We start from the raw sequence: 13,457 nt of genomic DNA, 5'->3' as shown, positions 1-13,457 counted from the left end.
CCCTGTGATAGACTGGTTACCTGTCTGTCTCTACATGTCGGCCCTATGATAGACCGGTTACCTGTCTGTCTCTACATGTCAGCCCTGTGATAGACCGGTTACCTGTCTGTCTCTACATGTCTCCCTGTGATAGACTGGTTACCTGTCTGTCTCTACATGTCAGCCCTGTGATAGACTGGTTACCTGTCTGTCTCTACATGTCAGCCCTGTGATAGACTGGTTACCTGTCTGTCTCTACATGTCTCCCTGTGATAGACTGGTTACCTGTCTGTCTCTACATGTCATCCCTGTGATAGACTGGTTACCTGTCTGTCTCTACATGTCAGCCCTGTGATAGACTGGTTTCCTGTCTGTCTCTACATGTCAGCCCTGTGATAGACTGGTTACCTGTCTGTCTCTACATGTCAGCCCTGTGATAGACTGGTTACCTGTCTGTCTCTACATGTCTCCCTGTGATAGACTGGTTACCTGTCTGTCTCTACATGTCAGCCCTGTGATAGACTGGTTACCTGTCTGTCTCTACGTGTCAACCCTGTGATAGACTGGTTACCTGTCTGTCTCTAAATGTCTCCCTGTGATAGACTGGTTACCTGTCTGTCTCTACATGTCCGCCCTGTGATAGACTGGTTACCTGTCTGTCTCTACATGTCCGCCCTGTGATAGACTGGTTACCTGTCTGTCTCTACATGTCAGCCCTGTGATAGACTGGTTACCCGTCTGTCTCTACATGTCTCCCTGTGATAGACTGGTTACCTGTCTGTCTCTACATGTCAACCCTGTGATAGACTGGTTACCTGTCTGTCTCTACATGTCTCCCTGTGATAGACTGGTTACCTGTCTGTCTCTACATGTCGGCCCTGTGATAGACTGGTTACCTGTCTGTCTCTACATGTCAGCCCTGTGATAGACTGGTTACCTGTCTGTCTCTACATGTCTCCCTGTGATAGACTGGTTACCTGTCTGTCTCTACATGTCAACCCTGTGATAGACAGCGAGAGGGGTCACATGTCTCCCTGTGATAGACTAGTTACCTGTCCAGGGTGTACCCTGCCTTCGCCCAATGTCAGCTGGGATCGGCTCCAGCCCCCCCCCCCCCCTACGACCCTGAACAGGATAAGTCGTAGACGATGGATGGATGGATGGATGGATGGATGGATGGCTATTATACTGTAAAGCTAAAATGTGTCTTAATTTAACAAGGTTAAAAAATAATTAAGGTAATAATTAAGGTGGTCATATAACATATAATATAACAGTAAAAGAAAGTTGAAACAGCAAAAGAAATATCGAAGTATTGAATTAAAAAGTTCTCAAAGAGGTCGAACCAATTCTGTGTTTCAGATCGTTTCGATTTTTAAACGAGTATACTACTTTCAAGGAAACGGCCTAATTATGGTCAAATACTTTCAGTATTTATGGCTGTGGCGTCACCAGATGAAAGTGTTAGGGAATGTATTGTGACCAGGTTAACATGGAGAATTCACACCTCTGTGAGTAAGACCAGCTTCCCAACGAGAGGACAGGATCATTCTGACATGCTGGACACTGTAGGAGACAGCTACCTCCAAAAGATGGCAGTAGTGCAACATCAAGGAGGCAAGCTGCCGTTGAAGAAGAAGAACTACTGTGACGTCATCAAACGGCGCCCGTGTTGTGTCAACAAGAACTGATGCTAACAGCGAAAAGTGAACTTTGGACTCCAACTCCTCCTGCCGCTGATGTTGTTGAGTAATTGGTAGGAAACTCAGGCTTATTTCGACCCATAACACGTTAGGGCATTGATATAAGTATATTTATATGTCTCCTCTGTAGTGTCTTTTTTATTTTAATTATTGTTTATGTGCAAAGTGACGCTGTTCCTCTTTAGCAAACTGCTGATGCCAAGATTAGCAAGTGGTGTTTGAATATTGAGGTTTGTTGGTGGATTGTATCTCAAATTATGTATGTTTAATATGTTTTAAAAACTAAAGTAATGCTACTGTTTACCACAGTGACGTGAAAATATTAGCTTCACAGTTACTGCTCAGTTGGACGTTTATACATAATGCTAAGTTGGGCTGCAGCTCCTGCGAGTATCTTGTCCTGCATTTTGGTTGTTTAGCTGCGTTTCCATTAACGATTAAATCCTAAATCGTGTTTAGGAGATTAGCAGAGATGTTGTAAACTGTGAGTTAGCTGCTAATTATCTGATGTGACATGATGCGTTTGTTCAAGTTAACGGCAGTTAGCTAACCAGCACGGTTGCTCTTTCACATCAGTTAGCACCTGACTAGCAAACGTTAGCTTAGAGATAAAACGATTAGTCAATCATAGAAACATACGATTATTATTATTATTTATTTATTTTCAAGTAGAAATAAAGAAACCATTTTGGCTATTTAGCTTTTGATCGAGCTAAATAGGACCTTTTGAAGACGTCAGGTTTTCTTAAGTTGTGATTGAAATTTTATTTTATTTGTTGCCGTTTTATAGACCAAATTAAAAATGAAATATAGCCCTAACTCAGTTTAGCACGGGTTCAATGCAACCGTTGCCTTGGCTTAATTCAGTGTGATTGTACTGTGGAAACTAGCAGGTTGAGATGAACTGAACCCACTAGATCAGGAAATACTTTGCTCTAGCCATAAACTGTGAGCTATGACAACAATCACACTGTGTGATTTTTGGTCTGGGGCTGGTTTCCAAGGGTATGGCCGGACCCCTTAGCTCCAATTAGAAATCTTAAAGCTGTCAGGTATACAATCTTTACAGCATGACATCCTCTGTCCTTAGATTTCTGATTCTACAAGGAAAACGAAAGGAAGACATTGTAAGTTAACGTTTTAAGAACTTTATTAGCCCGCACTTTGGGATTAACTATGGCATGAACAGGAATGCAGACTTTGAGCCAAGTCTCATCACCATTCATATACACTTAAATGAATGGGAGCAAATCCCTGCATCCCCTCCAACAACTCATCATAGTGTTTAATCAATTTACTCAGCAACATAATCAGTTTGTGTTATGTAATCTGAAATGCAGTGCTTTTACAGTTTCCAGACTCTAGCCATGAAATGTGTTTCGTAAATACAGTGTTTTGCTTGTTTTGAGCTTCATCATGGAGTGCTGCAGGCCAATCCAGAAGTAAGATTGGTTCCCTTTACAAACAGCCAATGAGATTTCTATTGGAAAATAAACTATGTGGCAAACACGTGTCTCTACTCGCACGTTTTGATCAGTAAGATCATCTTCACAAATGACCTCTACTGATAGGATTTTTGAATTTGACATTTTGTTATCAACGGACTATGGACCACGGTGGTATGACTTCAACTTCACCATCACTAAGCGAAAGGTGGGGTCGTGTTTGGTGTGATGACATTTTTAGGACTACAAAATACTTATTATTCAGCCACTTGTTAGCAACTGCGTTTTTTAAAGACAACTGATAGCTTCAGAATTCATCAGAGGGGTATTTAATAACATTAGACATTGAACAAAAAACCTGTTTACCATGAGACGAGGGAACCAGAAGTGCAGGGATACTTATTTTGTGGTTTGTGGGACTCTCTCTGCAGCACTCTGTTGACTTTGATCATCTTATCCCCTTTCAGTGACAGCATTGTTGTTTCCTGTAGTTTCATTTTGATTTGGCATGGACGATCTCTTATCTATTATCTGACTGTAGCTTGTAGCTTGCTCTCAAAACGTATTTTAGCAGTCAGGTGTTTAGGATCTGACAGCATCTAGTGGTGAGTTTGCAGATTGCAACCAACTGAAATTTCTCCCGTGTGGGAGAAACTACTGTGGCCAATACAAAAACGCATAATGGCCCCTTTCTAGAGCCAGTGTTTGCTTTGTCGGTTCTGGGCTACTGTAGAAACATGACGGCAGGCTCTGTGAAAAGGACCTGCTCCTTAAATGAACGGCTCATTCTGAAGTAATGAAAACGCAAGAGTTCTTATTTTCAAGTGATTATACACACAAAAAAACCTACTGATTAACATTATATTTGGTTTCTTCCAAAATTTACCTAAACTCTACACACTGTACCCTTGTAAACAAGGAGTCTAAAAGAAATTGTGTACACAGGGAACTACATCAATACACATAGAAGGGTTTTGACTGTTAAATGCGTGTATGTATCTGCTAAATAATATAACTAAAGCCTTGAGCGTACAATGTACCAAACAATCTAATACTTTCTCTTAGTACATGGGCCCGTTGAGTCAGTATTTTCTTCATGAAAGACGAGGGCAGTGTGAAGTTATTTCAGGCAGAAATATGACATATTCCCCTCAATATTCCACCTGGACTCATTGTAGTTGAGTCATTCTGCAGTTTAATTTGAATGCGAACACACTGTTAAATCTCCATAAGGGCCAACTCAGGTCTCTGATGTGTCATATTCAATGTCCTGGCTCTGTTTTGAACACTTCATTCTTTATGTAAATTAACAGTATGTAATACATCTACACTGTTTTGCTCCTTTGTGCTACTGTTGCTGCTTTATTGTCTACAATGTTTTTTTTAATCTGTTACATCACAGCTATAACCGAACCTCACCTACATCAGAAAATGGTGAGATAAAAAATCGGTTTTGGTTTAGCAAATTTGTTTTCCAGTTTACCATCCTAATTTAGTAAGAAACTCACAACTGTTAATATCAGGATGACACTTCATACTTGCTGTTCAATAACAAACTCTAGCCTGATTTTGAATAAACCTCTGTCAAGGCAGCAACAGTGTTTAGACTAGCTAGACACAGCTTCTGATGAGAGAGCAGTCAGATTCAAGATACTTTGTTGAAATGTATATCGTTCCTAGCCTGGTTTCGGACCTTTCGATCACATCTCAGATGTTTTCAGTGATCCGAATAAAATGATGAACGAGTAAAGGCTAAATTGTCATGATATAGACTGTCGCATATAAGCAGAAAACAAACATTTAACTGTTTAATTCCCACCAGGCTCTGCAGAACTGAATGAGGTGCAGCCTTCTGCCGGTGCAGTTTTGTAAGTGCAGCTGCTGCCAGGATGGGCCAGCAGCTCTCAGGTCAGGCGGTGATGACCCATCTGCCTGAGAAGCTGGTGAAACACGCGGCACTGGTGCGTGACAGTGGCTACCTAACCTACGAGGAGTTTCTGGCAAGGGTGGCAGAACTTAACGATGTGTAAGTTACAATCTGTTCCGGACAAATAATAATTTGAATTATTCAAAACAAAGTCACAAAGTGCTTCACATGGTTGAACCAAAAATAAACATTACAAATTAAAGCTGGCAAATAAAAAAATAATTAACTACTAAAATGATCAAACGGCCTTTTTGAAAAGATATGTTTTTAGAAGCGATTTAAAAGCTGTCACCGTTTTAACAAGCCTCAGACCCTCAGGCAGTGAATTCTAGAGCTGAGGGGCATTGACTGAAAAGCCCGGTCATCTTTGGTCTTGAGCTGGGACTCAGGAGCACAAGAAGAGTCCTGGTCTGAGTATCCCAGGCTGTGTGGCGGCTCATAGAGGACCGGCAATTCAGCAATGTCGCCCTGAAGTGCTTTAATAGTGATCAGTAAAATCTTAAATCCAATTGTCAAATGTACCGAGTAACCAGTGAAGTGTGACGAACACAAGGCTGATGGGATCTCGTCTTCAAGTGTTCATTAAAAGCTGAGCAGCTGCAGTTACCAGCTGGAGGCTCAGATAGCTACATAGTGAAGTGAGTTACAAAAATGTAAATGAGTAGCGGTAAAGCATGGATGAGAGAGAAAAGACCGGATCTTTGAGATGCTCCTTGATTGATTAAGAATAAACAGGATTAATAGATGTTCAATTGTGCGAACATAAAGCGGTTTCCCAGTTGCTTTAATGTTGTTAACGGACAGTTGAAAGTCAAATTGTTGAAACAAACAACTGAGGAATGTCGACTTCATCTCAATACCTGGAACTAAACCCTGTCTAGTCTCAGTACTAGTCTACCATCGAGTATCTTATTCCCCTCAGACTAGGCCCAGGTTCTGCCAGTTTCATTTGAGCTCACTAACTCTCAGAGACTGTAACTGTAATTTTGAGGAATGTGTACTGACTCCAGAAAGCCCAGTTCACAGCAAACGGCACCTAAACTGAGGAGTGCCCCATAAAAAAGAAAGACAGAAACACTATTTAAATTTAGGTAAAACACCCAGCTAAACACAGCAATGTTTAAATAATTTGGCATTACTTTGTGTGGGTTTGAATGTGTAGCTGTGTTCGTAGCAAACAGCAGGACAAATGTTGCATAACGGTTTATTGAGTTTGACATTCTCTCCCTCCCTCTCCCCCTGCTGGATCTCCATCAGTACGGCCCGGCTAGCTTCTGGACAGCAGAAGCACCTGCTGTTTGAGGTGCAGCCAGGATCTGATGCCACGGCCTTGTGGAAGGTAGCTGTCAGGGTCCTCTGTACCAAGGTGAGACCAAAGAAGCTTTTCAGACGCATCACACGCCAACTAGAGCATCTACCCACACCTGGGATGATGTGTAAGAGAAAGACAAGTGTGGGAGATGTTTATGTGTGTCTATTTATTATGGTTACACCAGTTTATCAGTGTGGAGATGGACCTGTACCATGCAGCTATTTGCTCTTGAAGGCCCCGACACTCTAAGACGATTATCGGCCGTCGAACAGTCTGCCGACGTCGGTAACACAAGTCTGTTCGGTGTCTTCTGTGTCGTCATCAAAGCTGTCGGCATTCTTTTCACCCGATTCCACATGTCCAATCAGCCACGAGCAAGTCGTTCAGTCTGACCGATCTGATTGGTGGAGTACTTGACTAGCCAATCAGTGAACGAGAAGACCGGATGTGACGATGGCAAACAAACCAGATAAAGCGTAGACGATGGCGACACATGTGCATGCATGCTCTGTGTTTTGGTCTCGAGATGTTCCGTCATTTCCAGGGGTTTTTTTGGGCGACAATTCAGATTAACGCCGCCTGCTGGAGACATTATGTCTCACACAAGTGCAGAACGTACGCTCACGTCGGTAGTCGTTCAGGTGTGTGCGAGACGCTTTTTGACCATGTCAGGGAGACACTGCCCGCCTGCCTCTTCTGACGACGATCGGCCGTCCAATTGGTGTGTCAGGGCCTTTAGAGTCATTATCAGAAGCATTATGTATTTTAAATACATTATTTTGTTTGTTTTGAACTTGTATTATGACCTTTTTTGTTTGCCGTTGTTTATTTTTTGTTGTACCTCATTCTCAAAACTTGTTATAAACAAGGCATATACAGTATAAAAGTGTGTACAGGGAAATGCAGCAATAAACCTATCCAGTAGGATTTTTTTTTGCCTGTTAAAGTGTGAACGCGTATGGATTCTAAAGTATATAAGTCTTTGGGGTAATAAAAGATGAGCAGCCCTATCTAATACTTTCAGGATGTAGTATTTCTCCTCTTGGAGCACAAGGGGGTTTGAAGTTAAAATCATATTTCTCTCATTGTGGCTGAGTCATTTTTCTATTTAATGTTAATGAGAACACACTAGTGAGTTGTGGAGCACTTGAGTAATAACTTGTATGGCAGCTATAACTAAACCAAACTGTACTCAACAGAACCAGAAACTGAGCTATGATTTTTTTAAACACAACTACTTCAAAACAGTGTGTGTTGGTGACTGCATGTTGATGATGAGCCCAGATTGTCCCTGTTCAAAGCTAACGGCAGTGCAAACAAATATTAGTGTGTTTTTTTGGCCAGGCAGTGAACATACAGTATACACTACCAGTGCATTGTGTGCGTCATGTGACTGACTTTGCCTCCCGCCCAGATCAACAAGGAGGTCGGTACGATGGAAGCGTCGCGCATCATGAACCTGTACCAGTTCATCCAGCTGTACCGTGACATCACCAGCCAGGCTGCTGAGGTGCTGACTGCAGAGGGCGCCACCGAGGGCCCGTCTGCCCAGCTGCCCTCCACAGACTCCTGCCAGGCCAGCATGTGGATGGGCAGGTGGGTGCACACAAAGTGGTCCCTCAAATGCTTACTTTTAAAGTTGTGAAATGGTGTTATAAATGATATACAGGTGTATATTTAACTCTGATGGCTCGTTTCAGGGCACGGTTTCTGAAAATGTTTGCAGTACTACAACACTTGGATCTGCTTTAGAATAAAAAAATACATAAAAATCACTTTTTACAATACCTTTATTGCCTTTTGTATTATTGTATTTGATTATACATTACATTTTCCAGTCTCCTGGCGTTGAGGTTCACACTACTCCTGTCTTAGTAGGACCAGTTTCTTCAACCATGACATTGTGATTCCAAAAAGAGCTGCACTAATCAGTATTTTTATTGATAAGAATGTTTCTTGCTGAAGTCCGAACCAAAGTTTGTGTTTTTCTGATTTGATTTGATCTGGTTAGTTTTTGTTTCACATAGTTATTATGCGAGCGACAAACTGAAACCTACAGTGTTATATTTATTTATTTATTACCCAACGACAACAGTTGATTTATACTGTGCTGCCATCTGCCAACAGCTGTCTGTCTGTCTCTCTCTCTCTCTCTCTCTACCCCCCTCTCTCTACCACACACCTGCTCACCAAAGCCAGACAGTACTTCCAGTAATTGATCCGACAGTCAGAACCATCCAAAAAATGCTACAAAAATAGGACAAACGAACCGAACCTTTGAGTAATGGCCCCACATTTCCGTCAGGAGTTGGTGGAGACCAACTCCTGTGGGTAATGGGGGCGGGACTAGATAAGCCTCGGCTTCTCCCGCTTTCACTTTCGGCCATGTGTATTCATGTTTACTGTGTGAGCAAGATGTGCGATGATGACTTAACGTACATGCCCGAAACAAACAAATAAATAGATAAATAAATAAATACAGAGCTGTCATTCATCAGGTGGCCAGAAACAGAACTCCAAATGAATGCTAATTTAGCTCCATGTCTGCTGGACACATCTGCCATAACATATTCATAGCCTAAGTGGCCAACGACATAAAATGATGGATTTAAGAACTTATTTTGCAGCAGACTGACTGTTTATCCCCCTGGATGAATTCCCATCCATAGGCTTACATTTTCATGCATTTTTACTGAAATACTGAAATATGTTTTTGTCAGACAAATCCTTTGAAATGAATCCATCAAAATGCATCCAACATTTAATCCCCAAATAAGATGTATGTTCTGCTTGTGTGCCCATGCAGAGTGAAGCAGCTGACTGATGAGGAGGAGTGCTGCATCTGCATGGATGGAAAGGCTGACCTCATTCTGCCCTGTGCACACAGCTTCTGCCAGAAGTGCATTGATAAATGGTAAAATGGCAGATTTAAATGTGTAATGTTGTCACTGTTTTAGTCACCCATGATATGACAAACAAAAACTGAGAGTGATGATTACACACTTCTGTTTCTGCAGGAGCGGGCAGAGCCGAAACTGTCCCATATGTCGCCTGCAGGTGACTGCTGCCAACGACTCGTGGGTAATGTCTGATTTCCCCACGGAGGACGACATAGCCGGCTACATCCTAAACTTGGCCGATGAGGCCGGCCACCCACACAGGCCTTAACGCAGAGCACGTTGAGCCAATTAGATGACAAGAGAAATCGACCCGCACGCAGACGAGACTTGTTGCACCACAAAGTGTCACTTTCACCAAGCCCCCGAAAATGACTCCATGTCTCCTTCAAAAAAACAAAAAACATCCCACGATGCTCTTTGTAAGCCTAGTATTGTAGATGTGCAGCTTAATGGGAACTGTGTGTGGTCAAACATCGTCTGAAGTGAAATTCTGTATTTGTCCTATGTTATAATAAATTATAATCTATTTGTTTAACACACAGAATAACCAAAGTTAAAGGTTTTACAGTAATTTCCGAGCTCAATTGAATCAACATGGGAGAGGACGACCTATGTTGGGATTAACCAGGCACTTTATGACAGGAATCCTTTCATGTTAATGTGAATGGGACAAAGCTGTGACAAAGGAGGCGGACGAAGTTTAGCCCTCCTATTCAAAGGAGGGTGACTCAAATATTTGTTGGGAAATTTAAATGAATGCTTGACATTTGGGTAAAATGTGCTTGTGAACTTTCTCAGAGAGAGTTGGATCAGATTGATACCAGAGTGGCATCAATATCCTCTTCTAGCTCTCCTCCAGGAGGTGAACAAGCATTTTTACCAGAATGTCAAGTTTCTGGTCAGAACTGTAAAACCACGTTTATTTTTCACCGATAAAGCTGTCCTGTTGTCTGTGCAATGTAACCCTGCATGTTTATATCCCACATGACACAAGCTTTGTTATGTGAACCCGTTACAAACAGTCCAAACCTGACGTAGGAACTGATTATAGCCTTTTGGATGTACAGAACTAAATAGTTTTATATGATTTTAAACGGCTTTGCTTGCTGTGGTGACTTCTTCACTGTTGGAAATAACCACTATTTATTATCCATCCTATTCTCATCTTTTTACTTTGTGTCTATGTATGTAAATATATATTTTAATTTACCATAATTGATTAAGATTATATTAATCCAATTGCTGTAGAAGTACTATAGTTTACACTCCAACGTGTCTTTGCTTTGCTCTTATGCTCATTATTAAAGACAACTGACGGGTGGCTTGTCAGTTACAATTTAACTCTTGTATAATTAAATTTATGTTGAATTTAAAATCCAAAATAGTTTTATTTTGAAGTAAGTAGTTCTGACCTGGTCTCCAGGTCACATAAATCACAGTCAGCACTTGTAGTTTAAGAGGACGATGGTTGTGATTCATAAGAACTGATTCATGCTGACGTTTTTCAGAAAATGTGAAAATGTATTAACCTCAATGTTCATTTGTGGTCATTTTTTATTTTACTGAAATCTAATGCATTATTAAAAGTTGCAAAGTTATGGAATTTAACATTTTGTTGCGTGACAACAACAAAACTTAATCACATTTGATCATTTAGATCATTTAGCAGATTTTTTACAAATATAACTCAATAACTCAATTATTCAAGACTAATATGATTTTTCTTTCTATTTCCCGAAATTATATTTGATTTGTGTTAATATAATAATATATTATACTTTTTTTGTTTTTACTTTGACCAAAAGTAATGTTTGGTTGTTGATGCTGAAATATGTTATTTTTGAAACCTCACTGTAGCTTTCTCTGTTTGTCACCACGGCAACAGGTGACTTTTATCTCCATCTCTGCGGTGAAATATATGATCTGACACTGTAATAATCCTTTTACAGCAGTGGGAGACTTTCTATGTTACTGTGTGGTTCCTTCAAAATGTTGAAAACAAAGTTGTAAGAATAAGAAAATGTTCAAATGTAATAATAGATTTCTATAAAAAAAATTATCTACATGCATCTATTGTATGTGAATTTGCTGAATGGAAAGAGATGTAAATTGAATTGATTCATACTGTATTGTACTATCCTTAATAAAGATACTCACGTTTTGCACTTTATGACTGATGTACTTTATCTCTTGAATTTGGTCACAAGCAAATTGTATTTCTGATTAAAACTCATATATCCATCATCTCAACCTAATCGAGAAGGTTATGACGAGGTGAGCAAGCTAACGTTCTCCTGCTGTATCCATGGATGAGTCAGTCTAAACAGGTAACATGTCCATGAGCTGTATTTAGCAATTTTACTAGATATTCAAGCAATAATCACTTTTATATCGGGGTGCTTTGTGCTGTCCGATTTGCTAAATACCCAGTTGTGACTTTCAGATTAACACAAAAATATATCATTTTCAGAGTTATTAGTTCAAATAATCGTCAAAATATGAGACAGGATTTCAAAACGATTCGGCCCATTCATGTACATTCAATTGTCCACTTTGTGTCTGTCTGAGAAATGTCTGTCAACTGTGTTACCCATTGAAAAAAGCCCTCTAAATCTGTCAGCTGTGTTTGTTTTGGTGGTCACCTGTCATGTGGTGACAGTGTTACCCGTCAACCCTGTTAGCCATCAGCTGTGACACATTGACATGTAGGAACACAGCTGACAATGTTTGCAGTTTATTGTCATAGTTTATGATGATATTGTTATATTATATGGAGTGAATTGTGTTTTCAGGATTTGGGTTTGTCTCAGCCAGTAGAGGGCTTGGCGTGATGCTGGTCCTGAGAGGAGGGCTGCATGTTTATAGACACCGTGAGATGTGGCAGCTAGAGAAAAAAAAGGGAAGGTGAAGACTGTGAAAGATTTAAGTGGGAGGAAGAAGAGAAGTAAAACAAGCATATTGAAAAAAACCCACTGGGCAGATCATGGCAGCCCTGGTGTCTATAAGGATCTTGGGAAAAAAAGTTTGCTATGCCGTAAACTGCTCAACAAAGTTCTGTCCATCTTGACAAGGCATGAGATAAACAAGGGAAGATTAAAAAAAAACATTGTGAAAAATCTGCAGGATCATATTCTTTGTCCTCATCCATTGCACATGGACCTGCCTTTGCAAGGTACATGAGAGTTTTAATTCTCAGAGTCATTGGGGGGACGGACTGGGAGGAAATGGCAATTCAGTGCAACATAGATTTATGTTGAGAATATATCCATCCTCCAATGACGGCATCCAGAATGTCCATGATGAAACTCAAAATGTATATTTTAAAACCAGTTAGAAAGCAACCTCAAAACTTCATTAGGGGGCTTGAGCTTGAGCCCACCCAAAATTTGCCTTAGCCCATCCTATCGTTTACTCCTCAAATCGTTTTTCCCGCAAACCTGTTTTGTTTGGCCAGTAAAATCAAGCACAACATCTCTTGTCTCTGATTGGTGGGTGGGGGTCTCGTGTTTTACAAAACAAAAAATGCAGCGGGATCCCTGGAGCACAAGACGACGCGGATCCGACCATAGATGGTTCCGAGAGGCAGGGCACTGAGGGCAGATAACCTGCAGTGCAGCTGAATAATACGAGCAGTGTTGTAACACTAATCACCAGGTAATGCTTCTTTTTAGGACCTTGACATAATCTGTCAGATGTCTATTAAGTAAGGGATAATGCCTGACGAGGTGTCCATAATCAGGAGTTAATGTAAATAGGACGGACTTGGCAACGGGAGATACCGGTATTCTAGTCCACTCAGCGATGAGCCAGAAAGCTAACGCTATGCTAGCAAGATCAAAGTCAATAACACTGCGTACGGTTGACAAAGAGTAAATATAATTTGACAGTATGTTTAACAATAAGACCAGCTAGCTACCCAGTCATGTCCCCAAATCAATAGCAAGGTTTTCACGAACAATGAGCGGCCGTGTCTAACGTTACTGTTGAACAGCGAACGGGATGTGAGATTATTCGCGTATCAGTAAATTTAAAGGGGAAGTGTACTTTGTGCAGCTTGTGTGTTACAGTCGCCATCCTGTGGTGTTCAGACACAAATATAAAATACAGACACTTTATGCAAAAGTCATGTAACAGCAGTATTGCATTCAACAAAGTTATTGCACATTGCAAAAAGACCACCTTGGCCGTCCT

The 13,457-nt window shown here is 40.8% G+C and overlaps 1 protein-coding gene across 1 annotated transcript; it reads left to right on the top strand.

The window, feature by feature from the left end:
• The first annotated feature begins 1,620 nt into the window (after positions 1-1,620).
• On the top strand, positions 1,621-11,436 carry rnf141 (ring finger protein 141). Its single transcript, XM_084016965.1, has 6 exons — positions 1,621-1,735; positions 4,950-5,153; positions 6,312-6,420; positions 7,781-7,962; positions 9,173-9,280; positions 9,384-11,436. The coding sequence occupies exons 2-6, from the start codon at positions 5,017-5,019 to the stop codon at positions 9,532-9,534; spliced, it is 687 nt and encodes a 228-aa protein (XP_083873091.1). The 5' UTR covers positions 1,621-1,735; positions 4,950-5,016; the 3' UTR covers positions 9,535-11,436.
• The last annotated feature ends 2,021 nt before the right edge of the window (positions 11,437-13,457 follow it).

Source organism: Eutrigla gurnardus (assembly GCF_963514095.1).
Source record: "Eutrigla gurnardus genome assembly, chromosome: 9".
In the NCBI taxonomy this organism is placed as follows: Eukaryota; Metazoa; Chordata; class Actinopteri; order Perciformes; family Triglidae; genus Eutrigla; species Eutrigla gurnardus.
The sequence above is the reverse complement of the archived record's forward strand: the minus strand, read 5'-3'. Positions and strand labels throughout refer to the sequence as shown.